We start from the raw sequence: 16,706 nt of genomic DNA, 5'->3' as shown, positions 1-16,706 counted from the left end.
AATTTCCATCATCCACTTTCCATCACATTGGATGTATTTTACATACTCAAGATCAGTCCATTTTATCACCACAAATACTCTCTCTAACCAAACAACCTACGTTTTGTCAGGAACTTTCCATAATGTTAAGACAGTTCATTTTGATAAGCATTTATTTCCTCATGTTGGAGGTTTATCCCCTTTTCTTTTGCTTCCACAGATACTCTCTTTGAAAACTTAGAATGGATGTAAGATCTATCCCTGTTCCCTGTGCTGACTTCCTTGTTAAAAATATTTATTCTCAGGGTTGGCAAAAGAAACTGCAAAAGGTAACTCTGCTATTTCCAAGACTCCATTCCAAAAAATAACAAATGCTTTTACTTTTCAACTGCCTATGTGGCTAATCAAGTATCAGTACTGAAAGCACACAATAGGAAACAGGGAAAATTATACATACAACTATATGCCTTAGATAAAATGCTCTACTAACTTTGCTGATTAAGTTAAATATAAGTACATACAACTGAAAACACCCATAATCAAAAGGAGTGGTTTTAGGGTTTGGGGTTTGGGTTTTTTCTGTGCAAGTCTCATTGGTTCCCCAGAACTCAAATTTCTTCTTTACTTCATTGTAAACAGTAGCAAGACACAAACACTAACTGTATTTCTTAGGTAAGCACGTAGAGAGACAGCTGTTTCTGAGGACATGCTGCCAAAAGAAAATTTTTAAAGTTTAGAAAACTTTTATCTTCGTAATCACACAATTAAACATGCAAACTCTTTTCCTCTGTCCCTCTCTCTGATGCAGTATCAAGGGAAAAGAAAAACGATCCTTGGGAAGAAATTTCTTAAGGAGCTTTTTACATTAATCTTGGCATAGTCATTCTTCTGGAGGATTTACCATATTGTCAGGCATATAGATCTTTATGTTGTGTCTTGATAACATTAACAAAACTCCATTATTTACTGATAATACAACTCTAACAGCAGAGACCATAATAAATTAACCCATAAAAAGATGGGTGTAGAAAAGCTTCTCATTTTCTTCCAAGATTCTACTGCACAACATATTTAGTGTGTGTCCACTCTTAGGAATTCTCTTTTGTAGTTGCCAAAGTAACAAAATATTACAGGTGAGGTTGAGACCTTGTGTGCAATGGACAAAAAAATTACAACAGTGGAATGATTTTTAGGGTGCAGATCTCAAGTGGAATAATATGGACTCCAGTTTTCACAAAGTAGCTCTAATCCCATTGTACATATCACCATGAAATTAAAAGAAAAAAACAACTTAAATAAGAATCCTAAGATTGCAACTAGAGACAGTCATAATTATCACACAAGAGTATTTAGGATTTCTGTTATCCTCTTAACCGCTAGCACAATCCCAACTTTTGAGTAGTCAAATATGTTCCTGTCTGTTACTTTAAGTAATATACCAACAATTTAAAAAATCTGAATTTCTACAAAGTAATGGTAACAATGGTTGCTATCTCCACTTCATGTAATTGCTTAATATGGAGTGATCACTGTTTTTCAAAAAGAAATTCCTTTTCACTTATTTTGCATATTTGACAACAAGCAATTGGTCGTGCTCTCTGTAGCGTGTATGGTTCATTTTTTTCTCTATAGCTTTCATACAATATAAAAGAGAAGAAAAATATTTTACTTTTTAGATATTCTAAATAGGGAACTGTCAATGTAAAATCACAGGGTATTAAAAACAAAGCGACAGCCCATTCCACGAAACTACTTTAAATGGAAACAGCTATGTTTCAGGTTTAGGCAAAGCAATCATAGCTGTAGGCAAAATGTTTTTACCTAACAATTTAGTCACTTCCTCAAACTGTAGCCTTTTTTTCCATCACAACTTAACCCTAATCATCAAAAAGCTCCAATATCAGAAAAACTGACACACCTAGCTTGTTCAAGCTTGAACCCAATGGCTTAGAATATAAGTTATTAGGAACTACTGTTTGACTTCCCCCAGCTCTAATCATTCAAAGCCTGACCCTGCATGATGGTGAACACAGAGAATGGAAGCTTTAGGGCTATTTCCTCATTGCTCTGCCTGAAGTCACTGAGCAGCAAATAAGAAGGGGACTGTGGAAAAAGCTCTCCTGCTTTTGTTGGGGAAGTTCTTCTGATGTAAAAGACAAATCCTTCCGAAATAAAGGAGTATGGCTTTACCCTTTCTCTCACAGCAGCTGCTTCTCACAGACAACATTTGCTATAGTTTTATGCCATGATTGACAACTAGAAAATAGTCCCACCATTCTTACTTTTTTCAATAAGAAAGTGCAGTGTTCCAAAAGGGTAAGGGGTTTGCTTGCCACTAACAGTTAAGACGCACAGACAAGGTTTACGGTGGGAATCATTCAGGCACCTAACTGCCAATTTTATGTCTTTAAAAATCCGCCCTTTCACAAGTAACGAAGGGTGCTGAATTTTGATCAGGCATGACAAGTACCCAGGCAGCTCAGATGTCTGGTGAATTACACAGACAGATTCAGGGCACTTTTTTCTACTTTTGCGTGTAATGACCCCCTGTGCTGTAAGGGTGCTGGATAACCAATAAAGTAATTGGTCTGAACACACTTTCACAGTACTTCAGAAATGCTTTACAGTCACAACTACTGCCACCTCTGATCACCAACAAATCTGGAGTGGGTCTGTTCATGCTAGCACAGCCTCTCTCAACTGGAACACTTCCATCCTGTCAATAGCTTTTTTTTTTTTAAGAGAACTGGAAGAACAAGGCACTCTGGTTGCAGGAAAGGGCTTGTACACTAGGATTAAATGAAACTTGACTACAAGACAATGTAATAACGTAACTTATTGACACTTATTATACTTTAATTAGTCTTATCATGCCTACATTAAGCAGATTCCCCCAAAGCATATCTCACTGTATTAGACACGTACCTTACAGCTTTCTTACACCCAAAATATTACACCAGTTGTTTGTCATACCTTTTTAAAAAAAAATAGTATAGTTTATTAAATTGTCCATACGTATACAAAACCATTCTTTATATGGTTACCTTAGACTACTGTTCCCAATCTTTTATCCCTTTAGCAATCTGCAGCAGCACAGTGGCAAGAATGTAGAAATAAAGGTATTGATTATTACAGCATTATAGTGTCTTCACTGATGCAAAAGCCACTTTCCAAAGTATATGCGCACCATGACTTAATGGAATAAAATCCTTTTTGAGTCTAGAATGAGTATTTTCCACAGTAAAGAAAAAACTTTCTGCTTAGAACATTCTGCTTAATTTCTACCTTACCAGGAAAGAAAATTTCTTTCAAAAGAAAAATTAATCTCATGAGTCTTAAACATGCCAAGCTCCTTCATATGCAATTAATAGAAGAGTTTTATTAGTTGCTACTCTTTTGTAACAAATACAATTAATCCAGTACCTACTGCCACTCCATTCAGTGGTATTATTCCGTTTTGAAAAGTGATTTTTAGACTTTAATGCACTCAATTCAATAGCATGAAATGAATTTTCAAAACAGAAGGCACCATACAAGTTCAGGTCTTTCTGAAATGACAAGTCATAAAATTCCTGCCTGCTGCATTATTCCTGATGAGCTTTACAGTAGCTTAAAAACTTGCAATATCTTCATATGCTATACTCATCTGAAATTATAGAACAGATGTTCTGATAAAAATTAAATTTGACAAACATCTACCATTTCTGCTTTTACTTGTCGTCCTTAAATAACTGTAGGAAGAAATAACACAAAATAAAAATTAGTTCAGATTTTTAAAACTTAAATTTTTCCAAAGGCACAACATACATCTGACAAGTATAATGTATATCTAGTCATAATAAAATAAAACGCTAGTACTTTAACGTATGCCAGCAGACTACTATCATTCAGGTCAATAGGAGCAAAAAGCTTATGCATTTTTCCTAAACATCCAGAAGATGGCCACAGAGCTCCCAATAGTCACTTTTCCTACTTGCCAAACAAAGCTTTCTGGATTTGGCATACAGGTTTGACACACAAAGTTTAGACATACTGAGACAACCCCAATGCAACTCTAACTTGTCAAAATTCATTGTCAGAATCTGTTTAGGCCAGGGAACTTGCAGATGGCTGGACTGTCAATCTCATGGTGCATCAAAAGTTCTGTAACAAACTCCAGGAAAGAAACAGTGTTATTATTCTACCATTATTAATACTGCAGCCTTTGAGAATGAACACAGGAATGCCATATCATGTATTAACTACCTGTCAGTTAACTGTCCCAATGCATTCTCCTACTCACTGTAAATAAGGGGAAGCAATGTTCCCTCACTGGTGGCACAAGCCATCTCTGATACGCTTGAATTTCCCACAACAAACTTCATGTTGTACCACACCTGGCAGCATACTAAATTCTAGTCCTTGTGCCTTTTTGCATCTGGTATTAAATACAAGGTAAATTGTAATTATTTATTTTGCACCATCCTTGGACTATGGGCATAAAACGGTTCCTCTGATTGTACCAAACAAAGCATTTCACCCACAAAATAAATACACAAGAACCAAACCAGCTCAGTCATTTCTATATAGGAAATATATAATAAATTTGTCACTGTCTGTCATAGACATATGTCAATAGACATATTTCCTTTACTAATGAAATCTCAGAGTTCTTGCCAATGAGGGGCATCTGTCCTTATATGATTAAACAGCTACGTATCAAGTCTCTGTAGTGGTATCCATCTTGAATTTGGATAACATTCCACCCATCATCTAGCCATATAAGGACATGGGAAAACACGTCATCTACAAGGCACCACACATTAATATATCAGCACTTTATCCATCAGTAGAGTGACTATCTAGGAAACACAGATTTAATCCCTCCTCCCCTTGGTGGCTTTAAAAAAATAAAAATAATTAATCACGAGCAAACGAAACTGGTACTTAGACTTGCAGCATTACTATATCCAATTTTCTGAGTGGCTCTATTGAGAATACATGTTTCAGAATTTGGTGTGGTGAGTAACAAGTTAGGCAAACAAAGAGAAACAAAATGTAAAGTGCCCATCACACATTACCTCCCAGAAACTCTCCTGGGTCAAGGTCACCTCAGAAGAGAATAATCAACGCTGCAGAATCTTTCAGAACTCTTGATTTTAGGGAAAGGTGTGCACCACAGTATATTGGTTAAGGCGGATAGCCCACTACAGCCATTAGCTAGTGTCCAAGTCATAGCTCACCCTTCTACTTCTCCCTGAATGCCAACTCCCTTCTTCTAAGAACTAGGAAGTATCACACCTGAGATGACAGTTACACAAACACCAGTCCTGCAACAGCATTGGGGAAACCTTTAGCAAGCCAATACTGATCCAGAAAAGGACACTGTAACTCAAAAAGATGCTCCACTCCTGGAACTTACTAGATCAGAATAGCAAATACCTCCACAAAGGTAATTAAATATTTGACATCTACAGGAAAAACATACCATGTTCTCCTGGGCATATAAGCTGCACTTCATAATTGAATTGCAATGATTCTGTTCACTTTCTTCCTGTTACAATTTTAGAAAATACCACTATTTTGTATTATTCTCATACATCACACTAAAAGCAAAAGGATTTTATGAGCAAAGGCAGTATCGGATAACAGCTGCAGTACTGAGATAAAATTATCTTCCTTAAAGGTTTGATTGAGCTTATCTAAAAATGTCAATCTCAAAATAAATCACAAACATTGATCTCACACAAGAATAACACAATTTTAAAGTTCAGCCTGAATAGAAGAAAGGAAAAATCCTGTACAGAATACTGATGACTAGTTATGCGGTTCAATTAGCAGAACACGTTTAGGGCTAGATGCTCAACTGATCACAGGTAAGTCATTTATAGGGATTAAAGCCCATTTCAGATAAACAACTGCATATGACTGAAAAAAATACTGAAGTACTAGGTCTTAAAACAACGCCCCTCATGAGCTGATTGACAAAAGTCTAGTTACAATGCCATGCAGGTGTTCAAGTGCAGTTACATCATCATCGTCATCATCATAAATGCCTAGTTTCAATGGAAAAGTTCAGAGGATAAATGTTAATGGCATTCCATTTGAGTATATTGTCCATAACTGGAATGTAAATCATTAATAGCTTCCTATTGTGTAGATGTTTCTAAATGAAACCCCATTCCAATGTGTTTCAGACTGCTAAATGCATTGAAGTAGTTCATGATGCATATTTTAAACTTCTCACATCCCACATATTCACAGGTTCATCCACAAAACTGAGGACTTAATTTTAGTGGTTTGTTACCATATTATGATCTTTTTTTGAACTAGTTTGACACCCTTATTCTGAGAGGTTTACTCTTGTTGTTTATCTTCTTCCCTGTAAAAGATAAATAGAACACAGGCTTTTACGTTTCACTGTTTTATCTTCTTCTTAAAGGGGTAGTAAAATCATGCTTGACTTACTTAAACTATGCATAAACAATATCAAGTGATTCTAACATTATGAGAAGTAACTGTCAGGGGTACTCTAGAGGGACTCATGAGATCTTTCATTCTCGGAGATATTCAAGAACCATGGACGTGGTCCTGGACAGCCAGCTGTAGATAGCCCTACTTGAGCAGAGGGGTGGACCAGATGACCTCCAGAGGTCCCTTCAAACCTCAAACATTCTCTGAGTCGGTGATTCTCTATGGTTTCCATCAGCAGATTGCAGATGGCTTTCTTATTTAATGATTATTTATTGATTATTTCTCTTCCAAATGAAGAATGAAAGAGTACATTTTTCCTGTTGTCTATAGCTAGATACCATTATTTCTGGATTCCCTCCAACTAACTGACTTAGATTGGTTCCCAAACAGCTTTGGTTAATGTTAACTTACTATCACTTTCTGACCTTAAAATGTCTATTGAATTCAAAACTTGATATATTTGTTTCTTCCCCTCAAATTTGTAGTATACATCTGGCCTTAAGAAGGATTCAAACATTACTAGTGAAATGTTGGATATCTCTGTTGAAAGGCTATGTGTACATATGAAAATGTACCTATCTCACTGTGGAATACACTAAGAGTCATCAAATGCTGTTACCGAGTGTAAATTGAAACGTGCAATGCACACATATTTTCAATACGCACTCCAATCCTTAACTGTTTATAAAAAAGATGTAAAGTTAATTGTAAAACAGGCAGTCTTCATATCTACTGTGCAGCACGATCTTGTGGATTTAATCCTCATTTTTCCCCACTCAAGACATTCATAATTCATTGGTTTCCATTTCTTGTTATCTATTTTTCCATCCTCAGAAGATGGGAGGTGAAGACATTCATAAGCAAGATCCTTAGCTACACAAGAGAATTTAACACGCTTTAAAAGGAAAGCAGGCCAGAAGGGGAAACACAAGAGCATATACTTGAAACAGCACGGAACTTTTCTTACTTAAGATCAGCTGAGGAAGAAGCATGACAATAATAAAGATGAGATACCTTGCAATCAAAGAAAATAAAACATGCACAAGGGAAACGTAGTATATTCCTGTACGTTGCTCCATAAACCAAAATCTCCCCTAAATTGTTGACTTGGTACTTCATATTCCACTTCAGTGACACATATTTGACTAGGAAGCAAACAAAACTAAGGTTTCCCACATGAGTACACCTCTGGAAAATGGCATACTTAAATCACCAAGCTCCAATACACTTAGACCATAAATATGGCAAGTCTCTTCTCCAGTCTCTCAAAACTCCTAAGTTACTTTTAACAGTGACCAGGAAGTCACTTTCAGCTTCTCAGATCTACTGCAGCACAGAATTACTCACTTATTGTCTTGATGGGGCTTGGGAGGAGGGCTCCAACTATAAAGAAGTTCGGGTTTAACGACTAGGAGGACTGAACATAGAAGAGACCGGATATCCAATTGCCTGAGCCTCACTTTCCAAAGTTCCCAGGCAGTTTCAATGTTGCATGAAGTGCATAGGTTTGTCTCAAAGCAGATATCTAGACTGCATAGTGAATGACGCAATAGAAACTAGAGTTTATTTCACAGGCTGTGCCAGTTGCATAGCAGGCAATGAAGTCCTGAAAACTCACTACAAGATCGAAAACTTATCTTTGAAAATGGAAATTAATTCCAGGACTTGATGGAAAAATCATTTAACTTCAAACATCTGGTCTTATGTAGCACTCTTCCCTGTTAAAGTACTGAAGAATGAAAGGAGAAGGTGCTGTAAAAACCCATTGACAATACACTGGGACCACTTGCATACTCAGCTATTTGTTGAGCCTCGTTCCTGTCCCATACTGCTTTGAAACAAGATTATTATCAAACATAGCACTAGACTCATAGACTTTACAGACATGCTTGTAGAATCAAAAGCACTGACTAGGCTGCCCAAACACTGGAGAAGGTAGCTACAGGACCTTGTCATGGCTTACGTAAAATTCACCACATTGGATGCTTCCTTGGGTACAGCACAGAATGAGTTTCGCATGGCTTATATTTTTAAAGTCCTAGATATGTCTATTCATTGAAGCACTCTAAGATGTTTTCCATGTGCAATCTGCGTTCTACATGTCGGAGAACAATTAAATCACAGTTATCTTCAAAATTATACTTTTTCTTTTCTTCCAAACTTTTCACATTTTTCATTTGTAATTTTTATATCATCCTACCATGAATAAAATAACAGCACAGACCAGGTTTATTTCCTGAAATTATCTGAAAATCAGGAGTAAAAAAACTAGAAACAATGACATACAGCTTAGGTTTAATCTGATGCAAGTGTTTAGATGACAGAACCAAAAAGTGCAAAATGAGTAACAACTATCAAAGAACAAAAAATCTCACAAGAAAAAATACTATAAATGGCCTAGGAAAGGAGGACAAAGTAAAATACAGAACTGTTACATTGAAGAGAAAGGAAGGAAATAACTGATCAGACAAAGAAAACTCAGTGTTCAATACTTCCACTGCTTCAGTCTTAATGCTAATGATTTTAAAAGGAAAAAATGCAAGCCAGATGATAGAAAGCTGAAAGGTATCCTGATGACTTAAATACATTCAAGTTGGCAGAATCTTGTGTATTTCACTCTAGAGCACTTAACTAACTTGTTGAAGAAACCACTAATCCATTAGCAACTCTCTTGCAGCAAAGGAGAGGACAGAAGCGGACAAACATTATATCTTTCTTTGGAAAGAAAAAAAGGGAAGATGTGGGGAACTAAAAACCAGCAAGACTAAATATGACAGCAGCAAGGATAGTCGACAAAAATGCTTAATAAACAATTTGTCAACATCTAATGGATAGGCAAGCTAGTATGGACCAATTGACATGAATTCATCAAGAATGAATCACATCACATCAGTGTAACTGCTTTCTCAACAGGGAAACTTGCCTAATGGATAACAGAAGGAAGTAGAATACTTCGGCTATAATAAGAATTTGCTTACTGTCATAGATGATACTTCAGTAAACAAATCAGAGAACTACATTCTAGGTGAAATCACTGAAGGTAGAGAAACATCTGGTGGAAAAAACACACTTAGTGAGTAACTTTAAAGTGCTGGTTGTCAGATCTGAAATGGAATCATGAGGAGGTCTGACAGTATTTCCGTTAATGATCTGGATGAAGAAATAAAGAGCACATTCATGAAAGTGAACTTAATATCAGGCTGCAAGTGGTTTAAAGCTCTCTGGGGAACAGGAATAAAATTCTGTATTATCTTGATAAATCATCAGAAAACATTAAGTACCAGCAAGAAGGAGTGAAGAATGTTTCATTTCTGAAATAACTCTCTGAAAACCTGATTCCAACAACACTGACCAGGCACATTCACTTCTGGTCCAAGTATACAACCCAGAAGAGCTGTGGTGTTTTGCATTCCAGTTGGAAACCTCTGTGACAAAGCGAGGTACAGAATGCTGCAAACTGTATTTTAGGTATAAGGAAGCCAGAACTCAGTTGAAACTATACAATATTCACAAGAAAAGAACAAGATGTAGGACTGAAGAGTGGATTTAGTCCTTTATTACTGAACTCTCACATCTGATTGGTTTGTTTCTCCAGACAGTGAATAAATAACCTCTTCTGAAATTGAAAATAAATTGTTTCTCTATCTGTTTAAAGCTTGGTTACAAGTCTTCTAAGCAGAAAGACTTTAAAATTACACTTGCACCCATCACATTAAGACAGTCAGGCAATAGTGAGGCTGCAAATCAGAGACCCTCACTGGAGGTGGTTTGGCTCCCTAGAGGCAGATAGACCAATCTACTAAAAATGTATTTGAAAAGAGCCCTGTAAATACACTGCTATAATGAATATAAATACGAATAATGCTCAAAATATAGTTGCTGTGACTGACCTAAAATATTTTGGAGAGAGGGAATTTGGGCAAACTAGTTTTGGGTATTTGATACAATTTGGAAAAAGGCAGAATCTCAAAACTCTTCACAAAACAGATCTTCCATTCTTCATTCAGCTCTGTCTCTGACCTCACCATCTGCAATTTCTTCAGTTAATCAGGACTGCCATTGATAAAATGGAATGAGAGGAGAAAGAGAATAGTTTGCATTCAAATGTCTCCCTGATCATGCCAGTTTTCATGTACCATGGTAGAAAGTACTTTTTATACTTTGATAATTGTTACTAGTGTTTGGTCCCACCAATGTATTTCAGAACTTTCTTCTACAGGAAAGAAAAAAAAGAAAAGCACTATTCCTTATCAGATCCAGTAATTCTCAAAGCTACTCCTTACATGAACATGCTATTTTTAAACACTGCTCCTGTTTTACTATGTCTTTTAAAGGATAATACTTGGATTTTGTTATGAAATAAATGGCTACCATGTTTTTAAGTATTTATTTGAGATGCTTTAAAATATTTATTCAAATTGCTTTTGAAAACTGGAAGGAATTGCTTGGGGTCAAGGATACAAAACACCTAATCGTTTTTCAATGACAGGTCTTTCAGCGACAGTCTCACTGCTGCATGTTCCCACATTTTTCCTCAAATCAGCCTCTTGTGCTGATCTCTTTATGAGGTAATTCAACTCAGTAAAGTGGCAGAAAATTAATGTAACAAAAAAAAAAGAGATGCAGAGAAGCAGTTTCAGTATTCAGGAGAGCTGCTATATTATCTCAGACATTCTGTGAACCTCATCAACAGGAACGCAATTGCCAGTGTCAAAGAACGTGGTCTTTGTTGACTAGAAGACCATCTTCTTGATGTGTACTTCCAAATTACAATTCAGGCTGTATGGTTACATTAAAAAACTAAAATCAATCAACTTACTGCGAGACAGATTCTCAAGGGCTTTTCCAAGTTTTTTGCTCTCTTGAAGAATATGATTTAGTTCATCAAAATCATGGTTCTCCGCTTTTGTCCTCCAATCCCATTTAGGATGCTCTATTGACCTTGGCACTAAATATACACAGATATATAGATGAAGTTTAGATTTGGTATTTCAGATTCCTACAGTAGAAGAAAAAGCTGCACAATGAGTTTACAAACTCAAAGTTTACAAACCTTGAGTGGAAATTATTTAATTATCCTCCTGTTTTAACAGCTAGAATTATTTTCTTTGGTCAATGTGAAGTAAAAATGAAAACATCTATGAAAAAATGCATACCTGGAATGATTCTTGTGAAGGAATTAATTAGTAAACAGGAATAATTAATATTAAAACTTAATAATAATAATAATAAAAAAAATAATGCAACAACAGAAAAACTTAATAAAAATATTGCATATCAAAGTACTTAATTTACATCAAAATTGAATTGGGTTTCCTAGGGGTCAATAAGGAAAAATGTCAAAATGAAAATAAGCAACAGGTACTTTTGGCTTTGCGAGTCATTTCACCAAAAAGAAAAAAAGAAATATTTCAGATAAAGCTTTTAAAACAACACATGTATTCATTTAAAAAAAAATCATAAAACGTGTAGAACAGTTCATAAAAGCAGAGAAACAAAATCTGTCCCTGTTGTTCATGCTGTACAGACTATAATCTTTATTCTGATACTTAAACAATTCTGATCTTTGGGAACCACAGTCCTGAACTAACACTCTCCTATCCATTATCTATTACTAAAAACTTCAATGTCATTTTAAAATAAGTTTCTCAACTGTTGAGCTAATTTTACCTACAATGGTAGGGAAGAAGAGAAGCTTCTGAGATATGGTGCCCACAATGAACATAGTTACTCTGACCAGTGTGAACATTTTGAACAACTTGCAGAAATGAAAAAAAAAAATTATGCTGTCTCTGGAACTGCTGCTTAACATATTCTTTTTGACAGTGTTCTGAACTAAGTGATCTGCTGCTTTCATCACCAAATGCAATTTCTGGGTTGCCTCCAAATGCAGTATTATCGTGCTGAGAACTGCACGCACCATTGTGAAGATGATGATGTCTATAGTCTACACTCCCAAAAGAATGGAACCAGTTGCACTTATCAGTGGCTCCTAAAATACTCACTTAAATGTAACTTCAAAAATGAAGCTTATAATCTCCAATATGTCCTGGCCAGCTTTGAAACTTTTATTTACTATTTTGACAGCTGTCAATGAATTTATAAACTCCATTTTCATTACATGCTAAGAAGGAAACCTGCAGACTCCTACAGATCATGAAAAAAAGAGCTATCTTATGATTGTTTGGTACTTCAGAACACTTTTATGATGGTATAGGGAAATTATGCTCAGATTTAAAGTTCTGGCAGCTCTGAAAAAAAATGTGTTAAAACTGTTGCTATCAAAATTTGCCTTATTGCTGTCTATCCTCTGTGTGAATATAAAATCTGCTCCACTTTGGATCATTACCACAAACAAAAGCAAAAGTCAACAATCTACTATTCCAGGTAAAGAAATTGGATGGTAATACATTTAAGTCCTTCTGTCACAAAGAACACAATTCTATCTCCCATAGACATAAAGCAATCCATCTTCAAGCTGGAAATCTATACAGAGTCTTTCAATCCAGAGTTTATTCTCATCTGTAACACCCACTTGGGAACCTGGGTAAGTATTACGGAATTGAATACACTAGACTGCAATTACAGGTATTCTCAAAGACAAAAGAGATATTAACAAGGACCTACAGAGCAAATAGTAGGAGGAAAGAGACCTCAACAAGCAGAAGGGAAGAGAGGGGCAAGTTACAGTGTCAGAATCCGGTTCTGTTTGTGTTCAAAGAAGATAAGTCATGTATTTCCTTCTGAGGACAATGGAAATAATGAGCTATGGCGGTTCCTAGTGAATCGATACAGGCCTTAAGATATTAGCGTATGACTAGCCTCCACAGATGGACAGCTTGTAATTTTTGCTGATGCTTTTAAATGCCAATCATTTAACTCATAATTACCTTGTTTAGGAGCCACAATGTCCATTAAAAGTTACCTAAATTTTCAGATGATCAAAAATTGCCTAGCATAATTAACTTAAATAACACAACTTCTCATATTTTTTCTTATTTACAGAAAAAAGTTCCATCCAGTATTTTCACTAACTTTTTACTAATTTCAAATATAAATATTTAGTAAACTAGAAAAAAAATTTGTAATAAGGTCTCTCAATTTTTGTTCACTGTTGTTTTACATTGAGATATCATGCTCCTTTACTGCCAGCTTCTTCAGCCATCTCATCTTCTCCCTTCAGTGTACCAACACTATATTTTACAGCATTATCCACACTAGTCTACTAGCAGCTTGGCAGAATTTTTTTCCACGTCTATACTGAACTTGCCAAACCACAGGAATCTCACAATACCACCAAACACTAACAGGCAATAATTTAATATAGTAAAACAATGTACACTGACGACCAATGCTTAGAGCCTCCAGGTTGCAGAAAATTTCAGCAACCTGGTATTTAATATCAGGTCAATTTGAAAATAAACCACATTTTTAAAAATACCAAAGGACAGAATTTTTGAGAAATATACAATTTTGAAATACAATTTGCCATGAGACAGAAGCTGAAAGAAATAAATGTAAGTTCTTTTCAACAGCTGTGGAGTTTCCAGGATCAGCACTCTTCACACACTGTCCATGTGACAGGTGGTGCTTTAGGGGCTGGGGTCTTCTCGTTCCTTATTGGGTTCTTCCCTCATCTCTAGGCAGACCGTCTCTTTTCTTGCCTTCCAGATTTGCATCTGGTTGCATTTTCCTTATCTTCTGACTTGAACTGGCTCTAGGGCGAGTTCTTTTGTGTAACTCAGTAGTAAGTTCAACATAAGTTCAGTGTATCTGGGTGAAAGTTCACAGCTTGTAGCCTAAGGCCTCATGAATTCAGCTATTAATGCTAAGCAAATTCTGCTGTGTTGTGCTTCTCTATGGAACTGGACAGTCTTCATCTATAGTTAATTTTTACAGCCTAATGCTAAGCAACTGACTCTAAAAGGTTGGACTGATTATTTTTCAGACTAAAACAATTCATATTCTTTAACAACATAAACTTGTATCTTCCCAACTACAGGATCACAAACATGGGTCATTTACAAATGGATGGCTTTGTGTGAAGTATGCAGAACTGTATGAAGACCTCTGACCCTTCCTTGAGATCATCTGAAATACATGATCTTCTGCATGTATCATCCCATCATATATCATTTCCATGCATATACCGCTACACTCTTAGTAAAACCCTTCCATTATATCTGACCTTCCTCTTTACTATACTCATGCATTCCTCAAAACCATCATACCAGTAATTTTAAATCCCTCAACACATTACCTACCTCAACCTCACCTCTGTTATTGAAGAGAACTATAAAACACATTTTCTTACAATTATTTGCCTGCAATTCAGCAGATTTATTACATCTACATTACAGCTTTTGTATAGAAATATTTAGGGTTTTCCCTTTATGGAACTGGAATTACCTCATGCTTTCCAGTATTACTGATATGCTTTCCGGTATTTCTGATTTTCAGAGAGCATGCCCCTTCAGCAAATGCCTATCAGATTAATTCACAGATGTGTTATGAATTCTACCACAAATCAGCAGGCCTTTATATTCTACCAGATGATACTACAGGATCAGTACTGTTTTTATTTACATATAGGTGTCTTTTCAAGATATAATTTGCATATAGAATCAGACCAGTTGCTCATTAAATTCTACATTTCATTAATACATTGTACAACCATCTTGCATCTCAAAAAAAATATTTATTACTATTAAGCATAAAATTACTCATGTATTTAAATTTCACAACAGCATTCAGATTAGAGTTCTTTGATAACATAGCCAAATTGGTTTATACAGTACCCAGATATTAAAAGGCTAAGAGAACAGTGGCCTACAGTCCTAAACTGAACAAAGGCAATTAGAAGCACAGAGCACTGTGACTGTAAATGGGATATGGTGGCAATGCTGAATTGAAACAGAGTGGAAGGATGATCTGTGATTTGATTGAATGTGGAGGTGGCAAAGAGATCAACCTACTTTGCTTAAAAGTAACTAGTCGGGAAGCAAGTCTGTTTCACAAACTATTTAGCAACTTCCAAATTTGTTCTTCCTCAAACAGAGAATGTGATCACCAAACCATTTCATTAAATATATTCTTATATACATGAACACACACATGGAGCACTAGGCTCAAGGCTCTCCTTTGCCAGACAACAGCATCAGCTTCTGCTTAATTACACTTTTGTAACATAGATACCAGGATTTTTTGTTTGTGCGTTTGTTTCCTAATTAAATAAATCAATTCTCCTAATCTTTCCAAAGATTCCTATGAAATGACAGTTCTCAGTCCTGAATAAATTTACAAGTTGAGAACTATTTCAACAAGAGAGTTGTAAGGCAAAAGCTCTGCAACAGAACATGTTACAGCTGATAGATGTCATGAAACTTGGGATTTGTTTTGGCAGTTTCGGGTGTCTTTTTAGGTTGTTAAGTGTGGGGGTTGGTTTTTTTTTTAAACACAAACCTGAGAGTAAATCTCTAAGTCTCAGCAGGCCCAAGACACACTGCTTCTCAGATAAGTCCTACTATCACTTTAGAGAAGCTTTGGAAAAAAAAAAAAGTACAATGACATCCAAAAATGTTTTGAAGTATAAGCTGAAGGCACAAAACAAATGGAATATGTTGCGAGTATCTGGACCAAATAATAAATGAGTTCAGAACATGATTGCTTTCTGCTGATCTGAGTGGTTGAAGCAGCATACGGTACCCACTGATTTCGGCATAAACGCAGCAAAAAAAACGTCAAGAAACCATCAGCATTAATTTGGCTGTTGGCAGAAAATAAAAGAATCAAGATATGGCAAAAAGGCATATGGCTGAAACCAGCCTCTGTGATAGCAATTAAAAAAAAATGGAGTTCGAATAAACAAGGAATTTTCAAAACGTTGCAGAGACAAGTATTTGCAGGGGTAAGTCAGGAAAATAAAAAGAGGAATCAAGGTTTAAAACAGTGGTATGAACAAAAAAATAGGAAAGGGCATAAACAGAAAAGCATGAAATCAGAGGATAATTAGGCTGGAAAGGACCTCTGGAAGTCTTATGTCCAACCTGCTGCTCAAAACCATCCACTGAGGGGAGGTTGCTCAGACTATCTGGTTGAGTTTTGAGTATCTCCCAGGATGGGGATTGCACAGCCTCTCAGGATGTGTTGAGGTGTATTAGCATTCTTGCAGTATAATTTTTGTTGCCTCTTGTCCTTTCACTACACACCTTCAAGAAGGATCTGGCTATGTCTTCTCTACCACCCACCACTGTAATAGTTGCTAGTGACAAGGA

The 16,706-nt window shown here is 36.0% G+C and overlaps 1 protein-coding gene across 3 annotated transcripts in view; it reads right to left on the bottom strand.

Moving 5' to 3' along the window:
* The window catches only part of C3H8orf34 (chromosome 3 C8orf34 homolog), a 180,969-nt gene that overhangs the window by 128,362 nt on the left and 35,901 nt on the right, over positions 1–16,706 (bottom strand). For all 3 annotated transcript variants that reach the window (XM_069854217.1, XM_069854214.1, XM_069854216.1), the window contains exon 4: positions 11,252–11,380. In XM_069854217.1, coding sequence (XP_069710318.1) covers positions 11,252–11,380 — 129 coding nt within the window. The remainder of the gene's footprint in view (positions 1–11,251; positions 11,381–16,706) is intronic.

The sequence above is a fragment of the Phaenicophaeus curvirostris genome, chromosome 3 (assembly GCF_032191515.1).
Source record: "Phaenicophaeus curvirostris isolate KB17595 chromosome 3, BPBGC_Pcur_1.0, whole genome shotgun sequence".
Lineage (NCBI taxonomy): Eukaryota > Metazoa > Chordata > Aves > Cuculiformes > Cuculidae > Phaenicophaeus > Phaenicophaeus curvirostris.
This window is presented reverse-complemented; position numbering and strand designations above follow the sequence as displayed.